Below are 27,732 nucleotides of genomic sequence, written 5' to 3'. Positions count from 1 at the left end.
GAAGGGAGGAGTTGCTCTGGGGTGGTCCTGAATCCAAGGAGCGCTCCCTCCCCCAACCCTGCACCCTGGAGGCAGCTGGCTGCAAGGAAACCGAGCGTGGGAGATGCATGGGGTGGGGTTCTAGTGGCTGTACTAGCATGTCTAGCCGTGTGACTTTGGACAAGTAGTTCAGGCCTTTGGGTGTTAGTTTTTCCAACTGTAAAATGGGACTAGTGATATCATGAAGGCAAAGTGAAAGAATAGCCTGGGTGGGCCTAGCACTTAGCAGGTGGTCCTGGGAGCCATGTCCTCTTTACAGCTGTATAAGAGTTCAAATTGGCAGAGGGGAGGAGAGGGTGCCCCAGGCACAGGAACCACATACACAAGGGAATGGAGGCTGACCTGTACCACGCGTAGGTGGTACTTTTAAAGGAACCCTGAGTGCCATCTCTGGAGATGGTCCTGCCCCAGCGCCCTGGCTGAGGGGCTTGGGAGGGAGGGGCCTTCTGGAAGGATGCTCTAGCCAGTGCAAAGGGGTGTGCCTGGTAGTCGGCCCCAGCATTTAGTTGTCCTAGGCTAAGGAGGCACACTGTGGTCCCCTGGCCTGGGCTTGGGCTGCTCTCTGCCCCCACCTATCATGGGCCTCAGGATGGTGGTGGCCTTCGCTGGTTCCCTCTGCCAGTTCCCAGTGGGGGCAGGTCTGCCCCCGGGGACCACCAGGGCCTCATGGCTGGCGACTTGGCATCCTGAGTCCCCGTGCTGTCACTGACAGCTGAGAAAGCTGATCACCAGCCCAGTGTGCCTCCATTTGCAGGCCTGCAGGTCACCAGCAGAGATGGGCCAGAAAGAGGCAGCCTGGGCAAGAAGGGCAGCTGTCCCACGTCCCTTAGGCAGGAAAGGGCTCAACATGTTGATGGCCTAACCATGGACACTGGCAGTGCTGGGGACCCGAGGCCTGCTGGGAAAGACCTGGTGAGCAGTGTCCTGTCCTCTTCTCCTGGTCCCACATAGCCCCTGGGCCCTGCCCACTAAAACCAGTTTAGGAGTAAGGTCTCAGGGCTCCCTTCAGGAGGCAGAGCTGGAGAGGGCGGGGCTAGGCTAGGCCCCACCCACAATACCTGTCCTGCTGCCCCTCCCCCCGCCAAAGGTTCCCCTGGCTCCACCTCACCTTAGAGGGTCTGTTCCGGCCTCCTGCTCTCAACATTCTGCACTGCAGGCTTTTGTAGTGGCTGGAGGTGAGAGGGGTTGGGGACCTCACGCGCTTTGGGTATTCACAGAAGGGCAAGGAGATGGGATGGGTGGTATCCCCGGGTAGCGAGGATAATTGTGACCTGGGTTGCTGTCAACAAGGGAGGGACAGGTGCTTGGCAGGGATGGAGTGGTGGGGGTAGCGGGGTGTGGGGTTAGGCTTTCTGATACCTATGCTTTCTGATACACTTCCTAGCATTTGGGGGCTCTGAGCATCCTGGAGCCCTGAAGCCACAGGACGTCAGTTTCTTGCCAGTCTAGGGCCACGGGTCTCCCTTGCTTGGATATTCTTGCCTTGGATCCCAGATGGGATCAACTCCAAGCAGCCCTGGCTGGCATGGATGTTGGGGGCCTGGAGCTGGTGATCTAGGGCAGCAGCCTTGGAGTGGCTCCAGGGTAAGAACAACCGGCAGAACAAAGCTGGGCAGCTTGGGGGCTGCAGCTGCCAGGCTAGGGCTCCCCCGGCTCTTTGGTAGAACCAGGTGCCCATCGGTGCAGCCAGCTGGGTACAGGGGGAAGCCTCCCCAATGTGGCATGGCCAGGGCAGGAGTCAAAGCTGCCCCCTAGGGCCTGCAATTGGAGGGCAGCAGGTGCCAGTGGGGGCAGGGAGAGAGCCTGGATTCTGTGAGGGTCGTGGTGCAGTGGAGGGAATGGGAATTTAGTGAGGGCCAGCCTTGATAAGGAGGGGTGGTCATGAGGGTGTGGGTGCTCCTTGGAGGCTCCCCAGGGTGTGTGTGTGTGTGTGTGTGTGTGTGGACCCTGAATCTGCTTACCTGTCCCTGGTGTAGGCTAAGCATGAGAAACACCATTCCCTTGCCTCTGGGCAGGGCTGCTGCGAAAGTGGGGGTTCTGCCTACCCCTCCTTTGGTCTGGCTTCCTTCCTGATTTCCATGGAAATCGAGGTACAGGACACTCAGGGGTTGGCAGGGTGGTGATGTGGGAGGGAGTGAGTATGTGGCCAAGCTGCTGGGAAGAAAGTTCCCTGTGCTTGGGAATCTGAAAGTAGGGGTTAGGGGCCAAAGCAATTGCACAGACTGGGTCCAGTAAGGGAGAGAAGAGAGTTTGGGGGCCTCTTCCCAGAGAAAACCTTGAGCCTCAGGGGAGTGACCAGGCCCTGGGCTGTGCCCTGCATCCCTGATTCTTGCCATCTGTGCCTGGCTCACGTAGGACATATGCACATGGAGCTGATGTCAACCCAGCCTCAGCCCCTGAGGAACCCCAGTTTATGGGAGAAGCACCACAGGGGTACAGACAGAGCTGGGTAAATCCCGTCCAAGGAACCCCGGGCTGGGAGGAAGGCTGTATACCATGAGTCCTGTCATTCGTCCTTGTCATCCCTGGAGTAATTAGTTGGAGTCAAGATGGGATGTTCTGGGTGCTGGGGCACAGCAGTGAGAAAAACAGACAAGGTCCTGACCCCTGGGCCTGACAGCATAATGGGAGGGGGGAGGTCCAGTGCTGCCAGGGTTGCGGAGCAGAGCAGGTGAGGAGGTTGGGGAGGGGAATATGACCTGAAGGTAAAGTAGGGTGCAGGAGGCCGGGCCTGGAACACCTCCTTTATCCTGTGGGCCACAGGGAGCTCCGTGGGTGTGGCTGAGGCAGACAGCAGGAGGAGAAGGTCCCAAAACAAATGAGCCTTCTGTGCCTCTGCATGTAGTGTGCATGTGTCTGAGTGTGAACATATGTGTCTGTGTATATGTGTTTGAGCATGAGCATGTGTGTGAGTCTGTGCATGAGTGTGAGTGTGTGTGTGTCTGTGTGAGTGTAACCAGTTGTGTGTGCCTGTGCTTGAGTATGAGCAAGTATATCTGGGAGTCTGTGTGTATGAGTGTGACCAGGTATGTGTGTGTGTGTTTGTGCGGGCAAGTTTGTGTGTGTATGGACCAGGAGAAAAACTGTCATGGTGCCATCAGGGGTGTGTATCTTCTTGGATGGGCTGGGGCAGCCTTGTGTAGAGGAAGGATCTTGGGGTGTGAGGACAATGGAGAGCAGATATGGAGGTCCAAGGGAGTGTCAAGACTCAAGTGCTAATGTCAGCTGGCAGGTCCCTCATTCCTAGGGCAGCCATGGAGCAGGGCCAGGGGCCTTGGGCTGACGCTGGGCATGGTGAGAAGGGAGGATCCCAGCAGGGGTCACTTATGCTGGGATGGCAGTTTTCTTCATTTACTATACAAGATCTGATGCTTTGGCTTCTTGATGTTCAAGAGCAGGCATGGGGCAAGCACCCAGGAATATGTGTAGCATGAGTGAATGAGCTAACACATGATTCCACCAGGTAGCTCTGCCAGGGAGAGGGCACTCCAAGTAGGAGAGCAGGTTGAGCAAAAGCCAGGAGCTAGTGAGAAAGGCAGAGACCTGGCAACTGGGGGCTGGCTGCTGGCAGGATGTGGATAGGCAAAGATGCAAGGGCAAGTCATGGGGGAATGAGTCTGTGTCTGCCATGCTGAGGGGATGGGCTGGTTGGGGTGAAAACTGCCTTTGCAGAGGTGGTGGGGGGCTGGGTCACACAGTACCTGCTCTCCCTTGGTGACAAGAACACTGGAGTTGGAGTCTATGGGCCCGGGACCCACTGGCCAGCTGTGGCGTCTTGGGCAAGTGTCTACTGCTCTCTGGGTTTTCATGACTTTTGTATAACACAGGGCTAAAGCCAGGCCCCCAAATGCCGCTGGGCGCTCCAGGTGACTGGCTGAGGAAGGTCATGGGGCCAGCTAATGGGAGGTGTCCTGACGGACAAGATGAGACCAGTTCCTGGACAGGGCCTGAGGGTAAGCTGGCCTAGAACTCTGGCCTGGCTGACTCACCTTTACCCAGAAAACCTGGTCTGGGGCAGCTGCGCCAGGCAGGCTCCAAGACAGGAGATGAGAGAGGCGACTGGAGGAGCTGGCCCAGGCACAGCACAGCAGAGCTGCCTGACTTCCTGGTGACAGTGATGGACCGGGTTGAGGGGTGCAGTGGGCCTGCGTGGCTGGGGACAGGAGAGCTGGGGGGAATGCTGCCACTTCCCTGCCCATACACATAAAGGGGAGCCAGGCAGCTTGGCTGGAATTTGCATAGCTTCATCATGCCTCAGTTTTCCTTATTTGTGAGATGGCAGTAAGCTTAGCGGGGGACAAGCCACGTGGAATCTCAGGCTTGGCCAGCCACGGCCAGTTGGAGCCATGGGGATGGGCTGGCTTCCCTGAGAGGGAGGCTGGGGCATGGTGAGTTTTAAATGGTTTCAGAAAGATGATTCTAAGATGAGGCAGCCGGCTGGCCTGAGATCACAGAGCAAGGAAGAGTTAGAGCGTGGGCAAGGGTCATGCCACTGCTGGGCACCTGGAGAAGAACAGTCTGCCTCCTGGTGGGGGGGCTGGGTGGGGCATCTCAGGGGTTACAGGAGGCGATGCTTGTGTGCAGGGGCTGAAAAGGGAAAAAAGTATGCATACTGGGAAATCTGGTTATGATATTTCACATGTGAAATATTTCACATTGGGAAACTGAGGCACAGGGGGACCAGGGTCTCACCCAGAGTCACACAGCAGGCCTGTGACAGAGCTAGGACACCTTGCCCTCTAAGAATTGCTTGAATCCGAAAACATGTCCCTGATGAGAGACAAGGGAGCATGCACGAGGGGGCCCAGCCATTGAGCTGCTCTAGAGGAGGCTCAAGCCAGGTGGGAGGACCACTGGAGCAGTGTGAGGTGACCGCTGCTCCACGATGGCCTTGCTCCCAGAACTGGCAGCCTGGCAAGAAGCCATAAGGACACTTCCCGGGCCCTTGTGTTCCTCCTGGGCTGTCCGGAATCTGGGGCTGAAGTCCCTGCTTTATGCTTAAGATGTACCAAGACATCGGGGCCCCAGGCACAGAACTCAGACTTGGATCTTGCTGTCACCCTCACGTTGGCTGTCCCCTTTGATGGAGGAGAAAGCTCGGCCTCCCAAAAGAGAAGGGAGGTCCTCTGTGGGGCTACACGCGGTGGCGATCGCTGTAGCTCCAGCCCCTCAGCAGTGTACATGTCCCTACTCTAAAGATACGGCTAAGTACATGGTCCAGGTCACAGCTTCACGCCTCTCCTCTAGTCCTCAGGCATGATCCCCAGGGAGGACACACGCAAGGGACCCAGAGGACTAGGTGGGTCTGCAGCCGGCCTCTGAAGAATGAGCAGGCTAAAACGGGGTGGCCCTTGCAGGGAGGCCTGGACAGAGGACTGGAGGTGAGACTGAGGCAGCCATTGACCTGACAAAGAATTATATAAAGTCCAGGACTATGGCAAGTGGGGAGTGCAGAGCGGATCCACAAAGCAGAGTTAAGAGTGGAGGGTGAGGGGTTCATCGTGTGTGGGCAGAAGGGAGCCACAGAAGGCATTGGAGCTGGGGAAGAAGCAAGGTGGGAGAATCCTGGCATGCAAGGCCACCTCCTACGCGGCTGGGCAAGCAGGACTCTGCCAGCCAAGCCTGTATGCCAGGTGCCTGGACTGTGTCCAGGACTGGACCCAGTGACTCAACGGGGAGGAAATCGCTCCCCAGGGAGAGAGGGCCCTGATGAATCACCCAGTCAGCTGGGGAAACTGGGGGGCTGGGGGCTCACTGAGTCACCCTCCTAGAGATGGGGGTGGGGGTGCAGCGCAGCGGGGAAGACTAGGGGGGACAGAAGGCAGCAGGGAGGGTTGCTCAGGGCTTGGACTTCCTGTAGTTCCATGAAGGAAATGTGGCTAATGGGGAAGGGATCAGACCAAATAGCTGCAGGAAGCAGCTATCAAAGGTCCAGAGTGCCCCAGGTTGTATTTTCCCGTGGGCCGCTGTCAGGTCAAGTGGTGGCTAGAAAAACCAGTCAGAGAGTTGAGTGTGACCCGTCTACACCCTGCCCGGGGCCAGGCTGTGCCGCCGCGATGCGACAGCAGGGGGCGCAGGAGTGTCGCGCTGCTGCAGGCGCCTGAGTGCAGAGGCCGCTCTGCGGACAAACGCGCTCCTAAGCGCGCGGGTCCCGCGCGGAGCTGCGGGCTGCGTGACCCGGGGCTTGCCCCTCTCCCGCCTCCTGGGATGCCCACGCAGACCTGGTGCCCCCAGCCCCACTCCGGAGCGCTGCGCCTGCCCGCGTGCGCTCGTAGGTCTCAGTGTGCACGTGTCTCCCTTGCAGATCTGCTAGCGCTCAGGGCCTGCCAGTCGCCAAGTGACCTCTAAAATTCTCCCCGACTTCTCCCACCTCCTGCTTGGAGGAAGAGGAGCGAGCTCGGGCTCCCGCAGTGTGCCCATGGCCCCGTCCAGTTCCTTCTTCCCTTCCTCTCTCCCCCGCTCCGCTGTCCCACATCCCCTCCCCCCTCGCCCGCCTGTCCGCTCGTGCTAGCCTGGGGAGGGGGTCCCCCTGGCCCCTGCCCCAGGGCTCAAAGTGGTGGTGCGGGAGTTGATGCGCTCAGACAGGTGGGATCTTCTCAGAGGAGACCCCTGGACTGCAGGGAGGGAGCGAACGGCGCTGCGCGCGGCTCCGCGGCCGGCCGGGGGTCTTGGGAAGGAGCTGCGAGGCGCAGAGATAGGGGAGGCTTGTGGGGTCCCGCATTCTCACCCGCCGGGGTGCTGTCCACGGTTGCAGGAGGTAGGCGGGGCCGGGGCGGGCCGGGGGCGGGCCGGGGCGGGGCCGGGGCGGACCCTCGAGCGGACCCAGCCAGGCGGTCGCGGACGCGCTGACCGAGCCAGCGCAGCGGCCGGGCCGGCGGGCGGGCGGGACAGGCGGGCTGCGGCGAGCATGGTCCTGGTGCTGCACCACATCCTCATCGCTGTTGTCCAATTCCTCAGGCGGGGCCAGCAGGTCTTCCTCAAGCCGGACGAGCCTCCACCGCCGCCGCAGCCATGCACCGACAGCCTGCAGGTAGGAAGGCGTCCCCACCACCCCCAAGCCGGGAGCGATGAGAACGGGGTGTCCTGTCACCCCGAGGCTGAGCCCTGGCTTGTCGTCCCCGGCCTCATGGCCCAGCCGGTGCTGCCCCGTCCCCTGTTCCCAGCCCAACTCCTGGATGGGACTGCAGACCCTGCCCAAAGCCCTCCTCCAACCCACGCTCCATTTGCCATCGCAGACCTTGAACCCCTTGGGGTCGGGCCTGGAACATGCTGCCCCTGGATGAGTGGAAGTCCCCTCCCCAAGTCTTTGAACAACATGGTGGCATCTGGGACTCCAGGCATACCCACCAAAGACCACCTTGATATTTAGGTCCCAGCCCAGAGGTGCCTGACAGCTGGGACCTCACCCCAGTGCCCCTGTGTCTCCACCACCCAGGTTTCCAGGCCACCACGCAAACCTCGGCACTGACCAAGGAGCCCCAGGTCCCCACCCCGCCCCCTCCTCCCTCAGGGCTCTCCCACTGCCCTTTGCCTCCCTCGACAGAGAAGAGACCCACTAACGTTTTTCCCTGGGGCTTGTGGCCGGGGCTGCTCCCTGGGAGTTGGGGTTCAGCATCCATCTTGGGGTGCCTGCTGTACTCCTTGAGCCCACTTGCTCTCTCCCTCTGGCTTGCTCCCCACCCCCTCCAGCCCCACCTGCTTCCCTTTCCCGTGTCTCTAGGTCTTTCTTTTTCCTGGGGTCTCTTGGTCCCCCTCTCTTCCCCCTGAATCTGCATCTCTAGAGATGAAGACGGGTAGCTCAGAGCTCGCAGTGGGGGCATAGGGCTTGATAACTTATAAATCCCCCCACCTGCCCACTGTTGTGGTCATGTCTGGGGTGTCTGGGGTGGCTGGGGAGAGGAGCATGCAGTGTGGGGTCAGTCTCCTGTCAGGTGGGAGGGCTGTCAGGGCTGGCTGAGCCCATGGTTTCCCTTGTCTGTGAGTGCTGTGCTGTTGTGTGTGTGTGCGTGTGTGGGATGTGGTCACGTGTGGCGTACCACAGGAGAGCATGGTGAATGTGGAGATGGCGAGCTGTAGCACTGTGTGCCGCGTGGCTAAGGAGGCAGTGCTGACAGGGGATGTGACAACATGTGTGTTGGGGGGGTGGATGTCACTGGGGGCTGAGTGGGGGGCAGCTTACATGAGGAATGTTTTTGAGGGTGTGTGTGTATGTGTTACTGATTGCTGTGTGCCGCCAGGAAGGACCCCTTACCCCCGCCAGCCCCGAGGGCAGTTGGAGGGCTCATAGGCTGTCTGAGCAGCAGGAGTTAGGGTCTGGAGTGGCTTGGGGTCAGCATGACAGCTCCTGGGTTTGCTTGGGCAGTGGCTCAGGGACTGTGTTGGTGTTGGAGTGTCATGTGTCTGTGTGGTGGGTGTTTGTGCCACTCTGGACAGGATGAGGCAAGGAGCCTGTTGACCCAGTCTCTGTGTGTGTGTAAGGCAGGATTGTCTGTGCACCCACAAACCTGAGTCATTACATATGAACATGACGCATGTGGGGTAGGTCTACATGCATGTCTAGATGTGGCTGGCACGTGTGTTGACTGTAATTGGATGCCCACATCTGGAGTCATTGCGGGGTGGGGGACTGGGTGTGAGTGTGGATGTGCATGAGGTGTGGACTGTGTGATCACTGATGCCCATGAGCTGTGTGTGTGTGAGGGCTGTAGAGCGTTCTGGTGGGGTGGGGAGTGCATGCCTGAGGTGTGTGGCTGGAGGCGCAGGGCAGGACCTGTAGTGTCTGGTGGGTGAGCAGTACGGTAGGTGTCTGTCCGGGTTTGGGGGTGACGTGCATGCAGGGGGAATGTGTGGGAGCGCTGCCCTGTGCCTGCTTCCCTCCCAGGGAGGTCCCTCGAGATGCCCTCATGTGCCGCCTCCCCCCTACTGTCCCTACCCTTTGCCCTCCATCCTGTTCTCCTCGACCAAAGCCTTTGTGTTGGTTTCCTGCTGAGCAGGCGCTGGGCAGGCGGGCGGCAGGCTGGGACCCTTTGTTCTTTTCCTCTTTGCCCTTCTCCCTCCTGTGTGGGGCGGCTTTGGAGGGGTGGGAGAGAGTGTATGCGTCAGCATAAACACTGTACTGGCTACCCCTCACGGTGCTCCAGCGAAAGCCGGGTCTTGACTCAGGCCTGGGCCTGGGACTATCTCTGGTGCTGTAGCCATTGCCTGCTACAAGAGCAACATGGGCCAGGCTTGGGTAGGGCAAATTTGTTTGTTGATCCCATGGCACCTCAGGGCCCTTCCTGGCTCCTGTTGCATCAGGGTTGCTGAGCCGCCGGCCATTACTTCTTGGTGTTCCCCTGTCCTCTCCGTGCTGGGAGACGGCCAGGAAGACCTCTGCCTGCCTCTGCGTACGTATGTTGACCCCATGTCTGATGGGGGAATAGACCCTGTCCTCACAGAGACCCTTACCTGGTGGGGGAGACCTGGTCATACTTTGGGGCATCTCCTGGTCTGGTGGAGGTGAACCCTGGCCAGGAGGAGGATCCAGGCCATTCCTTCCAGAGGAAGTGACAGGAATACCCCCATGAGGCAGTGTGCCCACACATGTTGGAGAGTGGAGCATCCCTGACCTCCTTCAGCCTGGCAGAGCAGGCAGGGATGGGGGCCTGTAGCCCCTTCCAGGATGCAGTCTGCAGTGGGTGGGTTGGGCTGGGCTGGCCCTGGTGTGGGGTCTGTGGTGGGCAGGAAAGCCAGCCTGGGCTGGCAAATGTTCTTGCCTCAATGGCTAAAAGATCTTGCTTCCCTTTCCCACCCACCCCAACCCCTCCTCTGTGCCACAGCCTGCCTTTGAAGGCCACCTGGGGCATCCAGCCTTTTCAAGTCTTGCTATCACCTGTGTCCACCAGACTTTTTCTTCCTCCTCATCGTTGCTGCTGTCTCCAACACCTTTTCACAAATGTTCAACAGATGAACGCATGCAGCTGTCCGAAAGCCTTTATCGAAGCATTTGCTGTGTGCACTGGGCAGGTTGGAAGTGCTGGGGTCAGAGTGGTGGCTGGATCAGTCTGGTGGAGCCCAGTTTTTGCATGCAGCCACATTGCCAGCCCCCAGTGAAGTCCCTCCCTCCCTGCTGAGTGTTTCCACACCAAGGTGCATCTGGTTTCAGGGGGCTGTGCATGTGTACCCTCTGGCTCCTGTGAGAGCGCAGGCCCAGGTACCCTTTGCTCCACCCCTTGGGTTCTGACCTGGGCATGTCAGAGTCTAGATGTTGCATGCATTTTTGGAGACACTAACTGCTGTCCAGGGCAACTGAACTCTGGATGTCCTCCTCAGCCCTTCCTTTCACCAGCATTCCTAGGAAGAGAGGGAGAGAGAGAGAGAGAGGTCAGGGGGCTGGGCTTGCGGTGTATTGCCAGAGCTGGTGCCAGAATCCAGCCTTCCTGGCTACGAGGCTGGGCTCTGGCCCCAGCGCCATGCTGCTCCCTGGCCGGCCTCTCTGCGCTGCCTGCTGTGGGGAAATGATTATTAATGACCCCCCTGGCAAAGAGGCAGGAAACGCTTCCTGGCCACAGCTGGGGACCTGCTCCCTTCCAGCCCTAGCCCTCCACGCCCGCCCTCGTTATGGTGTCCCACTCATGACATACACACGCCCACGCCCCACCTGCACAGCCTTCTTGCACCTTGCATCCATTCCACTTCCCTGAGCTTGATCTTGTGTGTGTTGGGGGTAACAAAGCACGAGAGAGGATGGATCTTTCTTATCCTCCCCACTTTCTGCAAGCTGACTCTGTCCTAGCTCCAAATCAGCCACCCTTCTCCAGAAAGACTTCCTTGAATGCACTGCCACCGGATCCTCCGCTGCTTCTGCCCTGGGCCTGGTGGACACTGAGTCTCCCTCACTGCAGGCTCCGTCTCACCCTGATGATTTGCTCTTGGGGTCTGAGGACACTTTGAACAGCTTGTTCCCAGCTGCTGCCCTGGGACGGATGTGGAGGCACTCAGGTGCCTCTTCCAGGGAGCTCTTCTGCTGTCCCCTGGTCCAGCCTAGGGACTCTGGCTTGCTCTGAGCACCCCTGCGCTGTCTGTCCAAGCTGCATGTTGTGTATGGCCATGACCTCATTAGTGGACATCTGTGAACACCTACTGTGTGCCCAACAAGGAGGCTGGGTAGAAATTTTAAAGTTCCTTTCTAGCTCTCCTGTGGCTGAGACACCTGTGGCAGGGCTGGGGTGGGGAGGGCCACAACACAGAGTTCCTTTTGAGGGTAGTGATAATCTCAGGGGCTGTGCTGGGACATCCCCCTGCTTCCCCCCTATTGAGCTCAGAGTGAAAGGCAAGGACAGGTGGGAGAGCTTCCAGGATGAGCCAGGAGAAAGTTCTGGATGGAGAGAGAAAAGCCTGTGGTTCCTGCATTCTGCCTTCCAAATGTCGGGGTCCAGTGAATGGGACTGGAGAGGGGCGGGAAGTGCCAGGAACTTGCTGAACCACAAGCTGCTGGGTGCCTAGTCCCAGACGAGGAACTGACTGAAGAGTGGTGGCAGTGGTGGAGATGGGGGCCTGTTGAGGTGAGGGGCCAGGGTAGGAGGCTGCTGCTGCTGCCCAGGCTGTGTGGGTGGACGCTGTGCAGGCTGAGGGCTGCAAGGGTTAGGACCCTGGGTGGCAGTGGTGGCCAGGCCTACCCAGGACCCAGGATCTCCTTTGGGGGAGAGTAGGGGAGCAGGATGACGCCTCGGGCTGCTGCTTTACCTGGAACCAGGAGACGTCCATCTGCGCTGGACAGACGGTGTTCAGACACCCAAAATTCAAACAGTCGGTAAAATGTGAGCCTGATTCAAACTGCAGATCCAAAAATGGCTGAGTGCTTTGCCAAGCGAGAGGAGATGGAAGTTTATGAAAATGCTAAACATACGTGATCCTTCTGATGTAAATTGTAGCCTCAGCTGCTCCCTGTGGTGCTTTGGAGCTGGCTGCCTCTGGTGCGGCTGCCCCCTGGGGCTCGGGGACCTCCTAGCCCTGTGCTCCGGAGAGGAGCTGCCAGGGCCCCAGCTCTGGGAAGCTTGCTGGCTTCAGGGGCCAGGTGTTTTACTTTCTCTGCCACCCCTCCACCGGGAGTGAGTTGGCCTGTGCACGGCCTATCCCCAATTTCATGGTTACCCCTGTAGGGGGTGGTGGGAAGGCAGGCAATGGGGGTGGAAGACCAAAAGCGAGAGCAACAACGGGAAGCTACAACCCTGGGACAGAACCCCTGCATTTCAGAAGTCATAGGTGGTGTGGTTTGTGGCACCCTTCCTCTCTGGCTGAGGTCTGCTCGGCACTCCCCGCGCTGTGGTATTGCTTCGTTTCCCGCCATCTTGCCCAAGACCATTTTTCCGGGGCTGTGTTGTCTGTGGGGTCAAAGGAGAAAGTTGAGGGTCAGTGTCTCCCTGGAACTGGTGAACTGCAGCTGGAGAGCTGGGGCCTGTCCCTCAGGGTTCTCATGGGGTGGGGGCGGGGGCCTCTCAGCACACTCCTCCCCAGGCTGTGTGGGGGGTGTGGCTGTGATTCTGACATTCTGTGACTTTAAGCTGCTGAGGCCCGGAACGGAAGGTGCAGACGTTCTGTGAATCCAGGATTCTAGGGTTTGATGATCTGATGATTCAATGATTCTAAATGGGGCTGCTGGGAAGAGCTGCAAGCACCTGCCTTGTTAATGTCAGTGTTCAGTTAATAAAAACCTAACAAGACGCAATGGAGACAGAGAACTTGGGGCCCCCCTGAGAGGAAGCTGCGAGGGGCTGGCTGGGCAGGCTGAGGGGAGTGGAGACCCTTAGAGCTCAGTTCCTGCTTGTGCACCCCCTGCTGAAGTCTGCCAGGGAGCCATTTCCTCCAGCCCCTGCCTCTGTTCCTCAGCCACCGCAGACCATGGCAGAGTGGGGGTATACCCTGTCCTTCCAGCCCCAGAGTCTGGGGCAGAAATGCCTACAGCTGGGTGGGGAGAAGGAAAAGATGGCCTGCTTACATGCGTGCACGCGCATGCACACACACACACACACACACACACACACACACACACCCTTCCCCAGCAGCTCTGGTCCGAGGGGGAAAACAGGACGTGAACGCTTCCTGGACACCAACATGGAAACACAGACACCCCAGCCTGTGCTGGCCCCAAGTACAAAGGGCTCAGACAAGGGCAGAGGCCAGGGCCTTAGCCTCCCCTGTGGGTGGTTGGGAGGGAGGCCCCAGGCCAGAACTCTCAGTGCAGCCTGGGATGAGACCAGCCTGCCTGTGGCTGCCTGTGCCATGTCTCCGTGCCTCTTGAGTTCTGCTCATGCCGCTGCACCTGGCCAGGGCTGGGAAGGGCTCTGGGTGTTAGGATAAAAGCTTTGGCCATGTGGGATGCCCATCCTGGTTGGGTCCTTGGGAACCAAGGACAGCTGCCCAAATTCAGGGACTTTCCAGTCAGAGAAAAAAGGACTTTGCAGTGCCCATGTCTTCCGGCAGTGGTGGGTGAGTGGGTGAGTGGGTGGACAGAAGTGGGATGGGAGCTCAGGTTAGGGAGTGAGGGCCCGTCTCTGGCACCTTCCATGTTTCTCCTCCCACAGGCCAGAGAGCAGGTGGGGTGGTGACAGCTGTTGGGTCCTCTGTTCACAAGGGTCTATTGTCTGCTACCTTCTGTCTTGGCCCCAGGACAGGGTCTCAGTGGGGAGCCCTTCTCCAGCTGCCCCACCTGGTCTCCCTGGGACTCTCCTCTTCCACCTGCTGACCTGCTCCTGGCCTCTCTCCCTATTCTGGGAAGCAGACCCCTGCCGCCTTGTCTCTGACTATCTTTGTTTCCAAATCTTTCTCAAAAGATTGCTAGACCATCAAGTCCAAGGCTTTTTCATCTTTAAGATGACGAAGCTAGCCCAGAGCAGGCTGCACAGAGCCCTGGGCTGTGCTTGCTGTCCACACCAGCACTGCCAGGGCCAGGAGCACAGGGTCTCATGGCTCCTGTTGGTGGGTTTTAGAGCTCTGACTGTCATTATGGGGCATGTGGCAGTAGCCGGTGAGGCACCGTGGGTTTCCCCAGTCCTCAGCCCTCCCACAGCCTGAGCTGCTCTCCCTGCCTCTTCTGGCCAAGGCCCCTCCCTTTGTCGCTGTCCCTGCTACCTGGCTGCCCCTGCCTTGGGCAGATCCTGCACTTGACACTCAGACTGGCTGGAGCTCAGGCCTCCATGTTGGGGTGTACCCCATGTGCTGGACACACAAGATGTGCAAGTGCATCGCCAGGAGTACAAGTCCAAGGTGAAATCACAGGGTTAGGACATGTCTCCTCCAGGGATCCTTCCAGGATCACTGCAGATGGCTCATCCGTGCTCCCTGACAGAAATCTGCCAGCCTCAGTTCCTCCTCTGTGACCCCAAGAGCAGGGCTGAGACAGGGGCCCCTCCCCCAATGTCTCCAGGAGGGGCTCAGCTTCCTGTGACTGGGTGGGGAGAGCTCTGAGGTCCCCAGAGGCTGGTGGGACAATGGAGAGGCGGTGACAGATGAGACATGGCGTCTTCCCCCCAGGCAGGCTCCACCCTACTGACCTCCCTGCCTGGTGGTGGTTGGGGCACGGCCTTGACCCACTGTGAACCCCTGAGCACGAGACTGCTCCTCTGAGCATATGGCCCCAGCAACAGTTCTCTAAGGAGGCTGTGGAGTCCTAGGCTCCCAGGGGCTTGGTTCCCTAGGGAGTCTGTGTTATAGGGTGTGAGCTGGGCATTTCTGGCCTTGGAGGGAGGTGGAGAAGGAGGTTGAGGCTGGGGTGTGCTTACTCAGAAGTCCTCATTCTCTCCACCCAGTTTGGAGTCAGTGGAGGGAACTGGAAGTTGACAGGGGATAGGATGAGCTGGACAGTGCCTGTGATGGGTGTGCAGGGCCAGCTGCAGGGAGCTGGAGATCCCACTGGAGCAGGCAGTCCCATGGGGCAGGGCAGCACAGACGGCTCAGGCTGTGTGGACAGAAGGGCTGGGCCCCGGGGGGTCAGGCCCTTATCCCAGCCCTCCCCCTCATTTCCTGCGCCGGACGCAGCCGGGTGAGTAGGGTCATCACACAGAGGGAAGGAACAGGGTTGAGCCAACGCATACCGGGCCCAAGGACAGAGGCACGCATGTGGGTGATCTGGTCCTGTCAGGCCACAACCCTACAGGGTGGCCACGCCAAGGCCTGCACGAGGACCCCATCATTGCACTTGATGTGGGACCCAGCTACAGACATTCTTTGGGGAAGGAAGACCCCACAGGATACAGAGACCTGGGGGAGGACCAGGCAGCTGGCCACTACCATGCCAGGTGCAGCCATTGTCCCAAGCAGAGCAGAGATTCCAGCAGTTCACTGTGGGCATCCAGGGCCAGTGCCAGGCAACGGGCTGGGGGATGTACAGTGGGCACCTCAGAAGTACCCCCTCCTACCAATCTGAGTCTGCCTGTGCCTGCTTGGTGCCTGAGGCTGTTTATTTCCCAGCAGGAATGGGTGTCTCACCCCTCCCCCGCCCCGTCCCCACCACACGCTTCCGAAGCTGCCAAATCAAATCAGGCCTTGCGCCCGCGCCAGGCTGGCATGGCGGCCAGCAGCTGACGGGCATGGAGCCAGGCTCAGAATATCCCGCTGCCTGTCCCATGCCTGGGCATGCTGGACGTGGGGGTGGGGAGGGGCAGTGGCTCTCAGGAGGTGGGAGGCAGGGGACTCTAGAGGAAACGTGGGACTGCCAGGGGTGCCATGGCAAGCCCCCCGCCAGTGCCAGTGTTGGGGGGGGGCTGTGGCAATGATGCTGGTGGGACATGGGACCACACACCAGGGACTCTTGGCAACTCTGAGTGGTCTGGGATCCCCATTGGTGGTCTGTGAGCAAAGGCCCAGTCCAGTGTGGAAGTTCAGTGACCACATGTGAGCTGGATGCTACAGGGCCCCTACTATAGCCAGAGAAACTGTAGGCTTGGAGAGGGGTGGTGGAGTTCCCTGGAGGGAAGTAAAAGGGTAAGTGGGGTTCCTCAGAAGAGGCTGCGACCCTCTTGTTTCAGCTCTGAGTCCTGGGCAGAAAGAACCCAGCTTTGTGCTAAGTCTACAACCAGCCAAAGGGGCTGGTGGCAAGGCGGGTGCAACCAGACAAGGTTCCAGGAGGAAAAAAAGGAGGCCTCCCATTTGGAGGGCAGGCTGGGGATGAGGGGAGAGGCCCAGCAGGTCTCAGCCCCTGGCTTTCTTGTCTCTGCAGCTGGCCTGGACCCCCTTGCACAGAAGCCAGAGTCCCCAGGAAGTAGAGCCAGTGGACTGGAGGTGAGAGCTCAGCGGAGGGAGGTGTGGCCGGCCCTGGGAGTTGGGGAGGCTGGAGCTGCATCCCAGCCCTGCCCCAAGCCCCTGCTTATGCCTCTGGGGCGTCTTCACACTGTCCCCACCCATCCCTTCCCCTTCACCTCAGAAACACCTGACCTTCACGTTGCCCCCCTCAGCATTTCTCCTCCACCCACCGTACCTGGGCCATGTCAGCTCCTTGCTCATGCCCTGCCTGCCAGTCTCCCTTCTCCATCCCTGCCTCCTACCAGAGCCCTGGGACCCTCATTGCCTGCCAGCTTTCCCTAGTCCCTATCCTGGTCCTTACATGGCTGGACATGCCATTTTGTTGCTGGACAGTTTTCCATACTTCCCTCTCCACTCCCCTCACCCCTGCAGTCCTGGCCCAGCCACAGTGCCCCCTTTACCTGTTCTTGTCTCCTGAAATTGTTCTCTTTAGCTTTCCCCTCCCTCCAGCTTCCTAAACCCTTCTGGGCTCTAGCCTCCCCTTCTCCTCTGGGCAATCCTTCCCGCCCAGCTGTCTGCCAGCACCACCTGACCGAGCTTACTCATGCTCCCTCCTCTGAGCTCTCCAGTCCTCACTGTGGACAGGTGTGAGGGGGACTTCTGCTTTGCTGGCACCCACTATGCTACGCCACCAATACCCTTTTTGTCCCACCATGTGACTCCATACTGATGTCTGGCCCTGACTTTTTCATTCTCAAACCTTCCACTGCCCTATGGTGGATTCCAACAATGCAGGGAGGGCCCCGTTGAGCATGTCCTTGAATGCCACGGGCCATCCCCTGTACCTGCTCCTCCCTCCGGGACACCTCGTAAGAGTCTTTACTGTTGGGAGGGGCTTTGGGATACAGAAGAGATTGGGTTGTGAATGTTGCAGATTGGCACAGGGGTACATGTCTGTGAGTGTGTGTGCATGGATTGGTGGAAGCAGCCAGCAGTGCAATTCTGTGGCTGGCTGTGTTGTGAGAAAGTGGAGGAACCCTCCATGGCAACCCTACCCTGTGCACAAGCTGCAGCTCCATGCCCCTGCTCAGTTCTTTTAGCCTCCTGTAAGGCATGGCTGTTACCCTTTTATTCCCTTTGCACATTGGTGGGGGGTGGGCTCTGAGGCCCAAAGGGTCACCCAGCAAGTGGATCAGGGCAGAGCTGAGGGTGGAGCTTGGCTTTGTCTTATACTTAAGCCCCCTTTCCCCCTCCTAAGATGAACTGGGATAGAGGTGCCCACACTGGGTCTGGTGCCCAACGGTCTCGGCACAAGTGAGCTAGGGGAGGGAGGCCCAGGACCTGCAAGCGTACCTCCCCCCACCCCCCCGTAGCCGGGAGCTGGCATGTGGAGAGGAAGGGAGGCAGGGCTTAGAAGGCCATGATTAATGTATTGATTGCCATGGCATTCCCCATGGGCGGGGGCTCCCCTCAGAGCTGGGACAGATGGTGTGCCTGGGAACCGGCAGGCCACCCGCCAGGAGAGATTGGATGTGTCATCTACCCAGGAAGCTGCTAGGGGAGGGGGCTTTGAGAGCTGACACTCGCCTGGGCAGCAGGGGCCAAGCCCCAGGGAAGGAGCTCTAGGTTCCCTGCGTGTGCCCCCGTGCACAGCCCCCTCTGCTTCAACACTGGCCCTGTCCTCAGCAAGTTCAAGTTCTGCCCCTTTTCCCAGCTCCGCTACCCCGTCCTCTGCACACAGCCTCCCTGGGTGAGACCCATTTGGCTTTCTGTTACTATCAAGGCCCCAGGAAGGAATGGCCTGTGACAGAGAGAGGACCACACAGGCAACAAAGGGGGGCCGAATCTTGCTTGGACTCCAGGGACAGTGGGAAGGAGAGGGAGTAGGAACTGGGGAGCCTGATGATGATCTTGCGTGAATCCTGGGGTTCAACTAGCAGGAGTTCAAGGCCTGAACCGCTTAACCGCTTCCTGGGTGTATGAGCAGCAGCAAGACCCTGTCACTACAGGAAGGCCTCACTGCTGTGGGTGTGGTTGCAAGTTACAGATGCAGTCGGTCAGCTAAGGTGCCTGCCTGGACCAGGTCTGACCCTCCCTGGCTCCTGGGCAGGAGTCGGCTGCTCTCTGTTTCCCTCGAGGGTATGAACCTTGGAGCCAGGCTGAGCTGTGGGGTCAGGCTGAGGTTGCTGGAGGCTCTGTGTGGGTGTTGGATGCTGCCCTGGCATTGGCTGGGTGGCAGCCAGAGAGCAGGGCAGCCAGCACCCATCCCCAGCTGGGCAGCATCTGCCTAGCACACCCTGGCTGGCTAGTCCCCCTACCCCTATGCCAGCCAGCCAGCTCAGAAGAGGTGCTCCTGGGGTTCCGCCTGGGGCCCTATTTCATGGTTAGGTCCCTGCCTCATGGTCATCTCTGGAAGCAGGGGCCGAGGAAGTGGAAGTCAGTGCACTAAACATACTGAATCAGTGCCTCTTTCCTGCCATCCTCATGGTCCATGGGATGTCTCGGGCATGCCAGTCGGGGCAGAGGCAGACCTGGGCAAGGAAATAGGTATCCACCCTTAACTCCCAAGTGTGCTGCTTGGCTCTGCCCCCTTGGTGAGACTTCACCTATTGCTTTATCTATTGCTCCCTGCTCTCCTGGACCCACATGGGCTGTGGCATAGACTTGGTACACAACAGACACTCAGTGTTTTGTGCACAAATGAGACTGGCTTTGAATAGAGTTGGGTTTGGTTCTTCAAAGGCGATGCAGTCAGGACAGTCTTGGGGATTTCCTGGAGGAGGAAGTCTTGGCACTTAGAAGGATGTGACCGATGAGCTCAGCTGGGCAGTTCCACACAGCCAGCTTCTGCTGGGACCAGCTGAGGGCAACCAAGACCAGCCCAGGACTGAAACATGTAAACCAAGGGGCTAGGAACAAGGACCCTATCCCAGAGTGGGCTGTTGGAGGCAGGCTTGGGGCTGAGAAAGTCCCCTCCGAGTTCTGGTCTCAGACAGCTGGGATGAGGCCGAGGCAGCATGATGAATGAATGGGCCCAGCTTGGTGGGCCCGCTCTAGGCAGAGCAGGTGTTGGTTTTGGGCTGGAGGCATGTGAAGTAGGATCACCATGGGGTTGAGAAGTGCTGCTTGGTGGACAGGAACAGCTTGTGTATGTGTGTATGAGAGAGAGAGAGAGAAAGACTAGTGGGCTGAGTCTTGCCTGGGGCCAGGCTGGAAGTGCTACTGCAGGTTCAGGCCTGCAATAAGAATTCTTGAGTGATTGCTGTTGCCAAGTGGCAGCTGTGCCCACCTCATCCAAGGGCCTTGACGGTGCCCCATGACCCCCAGGCAGCGGCTGCCAACAAGTCGGCTGGAGCATCTGGTGTCTGCAGGGGCCCCAAGGCTCTGCCATCTGTCTGTGCCCACCTGTCGGGCATGCAGGGCCTTGGGGCCAGGGACTCTGTCACAGCTGCTGCGCCAGCACGTCTCGCTGTCTGATTGCCCATCTGTGCATGTGCCTAGCTAAGGGCAAGGCCCAGAGAGGTCCTAGGTTCTGCCAGCATGAGAACCTGTTCTGGGGTTGGGGGAGCACTTGGACCCAGATGAGACAGAGCCCAGGAGGTGGGCCAGGCTTGTGAACAAGGCATGGAGAGGGGCGGCAGTGGGTAGGTCTTGGGAGGTGAAACCCTTGTTTCCCCAACTCCAGCAGGCCCGCAGTGGAAGCTCAGAAAGGGGTGGGCACTGAGAGTTGCATAGCTGCTGTGGACTGAGGCAGGCGGCTCTCATGGCTGGCGCCTCCCCAGCCCTGCTGGGCCTTGGGCTGTAAACACTGAGAGAACAAGTTCCGTTTCCCGGTAAAATGTTTATCTCGGGCCGTGTGGGGAGCGTGTGCACTGGCCTCCTGCGGGCCTTGGGCCAGAGGCCCTGGCAGCCATGTGGGGGCCACTGTGGGGCCACAGGCAGAGCCAGGAAGCCTGGGGCGGGAGGGTTGGGAGGATGCCAGGAAGTCCCTGCTTGGAGCTTGGGTCTGGGTGCCAGCTGCAGGTGAGGAGAGGGTGCTGCAGCTCCAGGCACCCTTCGCCCCTCCCAGCATACTACCCTGTCTATATTCCTGGCAGCATCCCCCCACTAAGCCTACTCTCCTCATTGGCTGCCCCCCACCCCTCCAGCCCTTGCTGTGGCCTGTATCCCCACACGGAAGCCTTCCTCTTGCTGTCAGCTGTCTTCCTCTAGGCAGTGCCCCAGGCCCTCTGCCTCCCACCCTTCCCTGTCAGCTGCTGAAAGCTCCCTGGCTGGGCCTCATGCTGCCCATCTTGGACACTTGCTCTGACATGTCAGGCAGCTTCTTGCTTGCTGCGGGGCAGTGTCCTGGGAAATGCACGTGCCCCAAGGTGTGGGGCGAGATCCTGAAGTCATCTCCTCTGCCCATGCCCTGGGGACCAGCACAGCCCGGGCACTGGGAACATCAAGTGAATGGGGCCAGGGAGGGGATCATGGAAGGTGTCATGGATCTCACCAGGGTCAGAAGGAGGGAGCGGGGTGGCCAGGGCTCCTGCCAGCCTGGGCCTGAGCCTGGGGATGAGGGTCCCAGCCTGGCTTGGCCTGAATGGGGCCCTGGTGGCAGGAAATCCTTGCAGGACAAGCAGGGGCTGAGGACTGAGCACAACAGGAAGCAACCTTGACACGCACAGCAACTCTGGCTACGGTGCCCCGCAGGGTGGGGGTGGGATGCTGCCAAAAGTGACACCAAGATACTGACCATGGGATCCCCGGGCTTGAGATGTGGGACACCAAATGGCAGATGCTGTCTGGGGGGTGCTGTGGGTGGGAAGAGTGAGTCACTGTGCTGGTCACACTGAGTGTAGCACCCTGGCGACACCAAGTGTGTGACATTGCATACTATCTGCTACTGCATGTGTAACACCAAGGAGAGCAAGGGGTATGACAAGGATGTGTCACCGTGAGGATCAACACGTGTGCTGCTGTGTCTGTGGCTCTGGTGTCTGCTCCTGAGTGGGTGTGACACATGGAGCTGACGTTCAGCATGTGACAGGGACTGGGTAATGTGTGGGGTCCTGAGCTGGCCCCACCATGTGTGATTCTGGGCAAGAGTGTTTCTGTATGAAACAGGAGTGCATGCCGCTGTGACCATCATGGAAAGGTGCCAAGGGCTTCAGCCAGTGAGTCACATGGTCCAATGGATTGTTCTGGAAGGTTGCTGTGGTTGCAGAGGCTCCCACGGCAGGACATGGGAGTGCTGGGGTTAAGGGGATGGCAGAAGAGTTAGGAAGTTGCTGTAGAGGGAGAGGTGATGGCACCTGCTGATGCATGAGAAAGTTGAGTGGCAGGGACAACAGAGTGTCACTCTGGGTTTTGGTTGACAAAGCCCAGTGATGGATGGTGATGTCTGTGAGCTGGGCAAAGCTCAGGGAAGGCCGGAGCAAGGGCCAGAGAGGGCAGGAGATACACCTTGAGATACCCGCTCTGGATACGTGAATGCAGATATCCAAGAAGATGCCCTTTGAGCAGCCATGCATGCATGAGGAGTCTTTGAGTGTGAGACATTTGCTGGGCTGTCCTAGGGGAGAGCATGGCGAGGGGGTTCTTGGGGTGGGAGACTGAGGCTGGGCCCTGCACATGAAAGGGAAGGAAGGAAGAGCAAGAGTGTGGAGCATGAGCCACGGAAGGAACGGGGTTCATAGGGAGGGTTTGGGGGAGCCAAGCTGTGTGTATGAGAGTCATTCCCCTGTCACCAATACTGGGACTGGGGGCCAGATTAGTCCCAGAGGGATGAGCAAATTGAGGACTGGGATACTGATGGCCCTTTAGTGCCGTTTGGCTAAAGAGAAGCAGGGAAGGGGTGGGGTGGCTGGAGAGGGTTGAAGGTCAAGGGAGATGAAGTGTTTTATTTTGGGGTTATTTTGATAATTGCTTTGAAGAGTTGTTTGTTTTTATTTGAAAGGCAGTGTGGGAAGATCTTCCATCTGCTAGCTCACTCCCCAAATGACCACAGTGGCTGGGGCTGAGCCAGGCTGAGACTCCATTCAGGTATCGCACAGTGGTGTCAGAGGTCTCAGTACCTGGGCCATCTTCTGCTGCTTCCCTAGGCGTGTGAGCAGGGAGCTGGACTTGAGTTAGTACACTGATATGAGATGCTGGCACTTCAATGGGTGGCTTAACCCCCTGAGCCACAAGGCTGGCTTCTGTGCTGTCACTGAGTTGTAGTTCTTTATATATGCTGGATACTAGTTCTTTTTTTTTTTTAAGATTTTTTTTTTTTATTGCAAAGTCAGATATGCAGAGAGGAAGAGAGACAGAGAGGAAGATCTTCCATCTGCTGCTTTACTCCCCAAGTGACCACAATGGCTGGAACTGAGCTGATATGAAGCCAGGAGCCAGGAGCTTCTTCCAGGTCTCCTACATGGGTACAGGGTCCCAAGGCTTTGGACCGTCCTCGACTGCTTTTCCAGGCCCCAAGCAGGAAGCTGGATGGGAAGTGGAGCTGCCGGGATTAGAATTGGCACCCATATAGGATCCTGGCACGTTCAAGGTGAGGACTTTAGTTGCTAGGCCACCATGCTGGATCCTAGATCATAGTTCTTTACCAAACATGATTTGTAAATATTTCCCCCAGAGGTTGTTTTACTGAAATATTTGGAAGCAAATCTCAGGTGGGATTTTTTTTCAAGGCTAGGCAGCTCTGGATGATGCTGGAATGTGGCAGTAGAAGCCAGAACCATCAGGGAGCTGTGTGTGACTGTGTGTGACACTGAGGGTGTGGGGTTAACAGCGACAGGTCCCTGTGTGTGACACTCACTGATGTGTGGCAACATAGAATGACAGTGCGTCTCTGAGCATGGGGGACCTACCATGGGTAGGGACAAGATATGTCCCTGTGTGTTGTCCTGGGGTGCTATAGAGGGGAAGTGGTGAGGCTCTACTTTGGTTGCCAGGGTGCATGAAGCCCAACCATTTGCTGTGGAGACAAGTGGCATCTGGTCCTGATATGGGCTGGTGTGAATTAGGCTTTTGGGAGGCAGGTGTGCTGTGCTGCCAGTGGCGCCATAAGGGATGGGCCTGTTTGGGCTCTGCCCTCAGTGTCTCCTCTTCTCCCCAGGGCTTGGTCTCCTTGGTCTCCAAGGCGGGTGCTGTGAAGATTACAGGAAGCAGTGCTTGTCATGGCTGCTGTCTCTGGCCCCCTGCTACGTGCTTGCTCAGGCCCTGCATCCCAGGCCCTGCATCCCAGGCCCTGGGTAATGGTGATGACAGTACAGCTGGGAGCTGTATGACCATGTCCTCCCACACCCCAGGCCTCTCCTCTCCCTGATCCTGTGTCCTGCTTATGGTGTGGTCAACAACCCCCTCCTCCACCTTCCCCAGTTGGCTCCTGCAGCCCCCCCACCTCTCCATCAGCCTCCAGCCCAGGCCCCTGTTGCCTCATTCAATTAGGCCACGCAGTTTGCTCAAAAAGAAGCCTCCTAATTTGATTACTCACACTGGGTGGGGATCCGGCCCCGGGGAGCAGGGAGGATCTGCTCCTGGGATACCCCTCCCCTGCCACATGCTCATGCTCCCTTCAGTACATGGCCCAAAGCTCGGTTTCCCCTCCCTTAGCAGCCCAGGCCATTTCTCTCCCGGCCTTCATGTCTCCCTCTGATCATGTGGGCTTCTGAGGCTCTGGCCAGCCTGGCCCACGCCATGAGCGTGCTGCTGGCCGATCTTCAGTTGAGCTCACCTGCGAGGTCCTGCCTCTTACTCAGCCAGGCCATGTCCGCAAAGGCAGAGGGCACTGAGACAAGCTTTGTCCCTCCACACTGCCTCTTCCCAGAGGTGTCAGTCACTTCCTGACTTGCACAAAGGTATTCCTGTCCCCTGTTGACCACCAGCTCAGGCAAGATTTGGAAGGTTTCACTTTAGCCACCTCAGCAGCTCTTGGAGAAGGGACTGTCTTACCAAGGTTGGAAGACTTGTGCGTTACATGTAGTGCACAGTGGGTGAGGCAGACAGTCCAGATCTGGAGGAGGAAGTGATGAGAATGCAGGCAGAGGAGATGTGGACCCCTCAGGTGCCAGCACTCTTACCACATACTCATGTGCTTGACTGAAGACAAGATGAAGTAGCAGCATGCTCACTGCACGCAGCCTCACGTTCAGTACACGCAGCCTCACACTCATTGCACACAGCCTCATGCTCACTGCACTCAGCCTGACACTCAGTACACACAGTTTTAGGCTCAGTACACACAGCCTCACACTCATTGTACATACAGCCTCATGCTCACTACACACAGCCTCACACTACATGCACACAGCCTCACGCTCACTGCACACAGCCTTACACTCACTGCACACAGCCTCACGCTCACTGCATATGCCAAGCTTTCACAGACATCACTGCCCTGAATCACACCTGCAGAGACACAGCTGTGAGGTATGGCCACAGGATAGAGGCCACAAACACACTCATACTTGGGGCTCATGTTTCCACGCCCACGCTTGGTCTCCTGCTGAAGCAGAGCTACACATGCTTCCACACAAATATCCTTCTAGTGACCCAAGGGACATATCCACAGTGATCATGTGTTGGTCCAGGGGCCACACCATGTGGCCAGTCGGCGGGTAGCCCATATGCAAGCTGAGGTCTCAGCAGAGTCAGAAGTCTCCATGAAGTGAGCAGATAGCTCATCTGTGAGACATGCATCTAGAATTTTCTCATCAGAAATGACACATGAAAGTGAACCTATGTCATTGTCAAGATAAAGTTAACCTTGAACCATATGGAAGGTCTGTCTGAGGCTCTTGGAGAGGGGGACAGTTTGCTTTGGGCTCTGCTGAAATTCCCAGGTCCAGGAGTCCTATCAGTGTCTCTAGGCTGTTGTCCTAGCTCCTGAGGGATGGAAGTGAGCTGGAAGGGCAGGTGGGAGATGCAGGCACTAGATGTTTGCTCTGTGACTTCCTGGGCCCTCCAAGGGCAAATAACTGCATGCCAGCCGGCCTGCCTGGGCTGGGGGTGGGGCGAGGAGCCTGCCTCTGCCAGTGGCCCACGGACTGCATCTTGGCCAGCTCTCCCCTCTCTGGGGCTTGGTTCAGTGGAGACTAGAAGCAGGGAGGGAGACTGGATGGGGGCTTTCCCCGGAGACCCTCTGTGTCTGGGGTCCAAAGCTGGGCAGGAGATATGGAGGAGGAGACCAAGGGACCCAGGGCCCATATGATATCTCCCTGCCACAGGGACATCCGTCCCCAGCCCCCACATCTGTTCTGTGCCTCAGCAGCCTAGCCTCGCTGCCTGCTTTGCCAAGGAGGAGGTGAGGAGGGGTGGAGGGCGTGAGGAGGAGGGGAGGAGAGAGGAGAGGTGAGGGGGTGAGGAGGGGTGGAGGGGGTGAGGAGGGGTGGAGGGGGTGAGGAGGAGGGGAGGGGAGAGGAGAGGTGAGGGGATGAGGAGGGGTGGAGGGGGTGAGGAGGAGGGGAGGAGAGAGGAGAGGTGAGGGGGTGAGGAGGGTCCAAGCAGTCCGGGTCTAGAGGAGCTCCTCTCTTCCCACTAATGTAACTATGACTATGAGACCCTGCTCTCCTCACCAGACAGCTCCCTGTAGCCGGAGCACTCGGTGCCCCTTGCCAGGGATGGCAGGGTTGAGAAGCCCGGGCAGGCTTGAGGAGAGAGGAAGGGAGGCGGTCTGTTTGGGTTTCAACTAAGCCCCAAGGTGGCAGAGAGGAGCCTGGAGGCAGGGGCATGCCAGAGATGAACCCCGCCTGAATTCCGTACCCCAACCATCCCTTCTCCCCGCCCCCACTCCCCCTTGCCCCCCTGCCCTCCCGCCCCCACCCCCCCATGAAGAAGAGCTATTTTTAGGAACAATAAAATCACTCACACAATTCTGCTAGCTGAGAGGGGGAATTAGCAGAGGGGGGGACCCCAACTTGGGCTCTGCCCTCAGGGGCTTCCCTGGGCAGCCCCGTTTTTTTCAGAGCCTGTCCTCAGGGCCCTGTCCCAGCTCCCAGCCTGTCTCATTCTGAATCTGTCTCTGCTCCTGTCTCCTTTTCTCTCTCCCTTTCTCCTCCCTGCCCCCCAGGGATTTGGTGAACAGCTGGGCTGGGCCAAGCTCAGTGGATGGAGCCAAATACAGTCATGGGACAGAGGCAGGGGAGGCCCTGGGGAATAGGCGGCTGGAGTAACAGGCCCGTGGCACCCAGCCCTGCTCTCTGCTCTGGCCTGCAGGTGCTGGCCCCTCCTCTCTGCCTTGGCGGGCCCACGCTGACCTGTGCCGGAAGATGCCACTCAGCATTGTGGTCTCTGGACAAGAGGTCCAGCACCTGGCCCAGGCAGGGCCTTAGGAGAGTCTCTTAGACCAACACAGTGCTTAGGTGCAGAGTGGTTTGGCCTGTCCCTGAGTCTTGGCTTGGAGCCTGGGCCTCTTGCCTCCATGTGAGAACCTGAGCCAGGTATTCCCTATCTCCTCTGGCCTCTGTTTACCTCCAGCCAGCTGGGGGTTAGACCTTATGAAGAACTGGGGGCCTGTGGACTGCTAGTCCTGTGGATGTTCTACAGGTGACCACCCAGGAAGGCTTCCTGGAGGAGGTGACACCAGTCACAAAAGAAAGTGGCAGTGGTAGTGCTATTCTTGGAAGAGCTTGACTCTCCTGATCTGTGTGTTTCAGGCTTGTCCTCGCTGTCTGCCTTCCCCCCACCCCCAGCCCACCTCAGCCTGGGAGGTTGGCTGGAAGCTTGGGAAGGTTTCCTGGCAGCTGACCTTGGGAGTTCTCCCATCCCTTGGGCTCCCTCTTTCACCGTGCTGGGTGTTCCCCTGGTCAACAAGCGCCTCCCAGCTCCTGTGATGGACTGTGGCATCCTGGGGCCCAAGGGCAGGGGTCGGGGAGGGAAACAGGACACAGATCTGGCCACCTAGAGCTTCTGGCCTGACAGGCAGCCTGGTAGGGGAGAGCAGCAGGCCTGAGCAGGCCTAGGGGAGCAAAAGATCAGCCAGGAGAGAGAGAGAAATGAGGAAATCTTCCTGCTGCCACCCAGCCCTCCTCACTTCATGCAGTCATTTGTGATGCTGGCCCAGCTGGTGGCTCAGCATCCCCTGCTTCTACTCGGGACATAGCACCTGCCTTTTGGAAGCTCCTGGACCCGCCTTGTCTGGCACTTAACCCCACAGGGTCCTTGTAAGGAGGTGAGCCTGTGGAAGATCTGCACAGCCCCAAAGCACCCCCTGCCCCGCCCCCGCCACAGTTCATGGCCCTTTTCCTGGGGCACAGACGCTCTCTTTGCTTGCATCCCCTGGAGGACATGGATCTCACCCTGTTTTTCTGACTGTTCAGGCGCATACCCCCCATTTGCCTTTGGCAATTGCTCCAATGCACCTAACTCTGACCCCTTGGGTTCCAGCTCCAGGAGATGGGGGCAGCTGGAGGCGCCAGGTGAGCTGCAGGATTAGGGGATGGCTAGGGGGAAGGGCTGAGGATGTTCTTGGGAGGAAGGCTGTGGCATCAGACAACT

General features: G+C 58.6%; 1 protein-coding gene across 5 annotated transcripts in view; it reads left to right on the top strand.

The window, feature by feature from the left end:
* PDE2A (phosphodiesterase 2A) overlaps positions 1-27,732 on the top strand; it is a 78,055-nt gene that overhangs the window by 18,030 nt on the left and 32,293 nt on the right. For 2 of the 5 annotated variants that reach the window (XM_040964112.1, XM_040964111.1), the window contains exon 2: positions 6,997-7,069. In XM_040964112.1, coding sequence (XP_040820046.1) covers positions 6,997-7,069 — 73 coding nt within the window. Of the gene's footprint in view, positions 1-6,935; positions 7,070-14,973; positions 15,315-16,234; positions 16,297-27,732 lie in introns of those variants that run through there. The other 3 variants (XM_040964114.1, XM_040964110.1, XM_040964113.1) reach the window with 3 other exon arrangements.

Source organism: Ochotona curzoniae, unplaced genomic scaffold, assembly GCF_017591425.1.
Source record: "Ochotona curzoniae isolate NIBS_2020 unplaced genomic scaffold, NIBS_Ocur_1.0 scaffold_3223, whole genome shotgun sequence".
Lineage (NCBI taxonomy): Eukaryota > Metazoa > Chordata > Mammalia > Lagomorpha > Ochotonidae > Ochotona > Ochotona curzoniae.
Note: the sequence above shows the minus strand (reverse complement) of the source record. Positions and strands in the feature narration are given on the sequence as shown.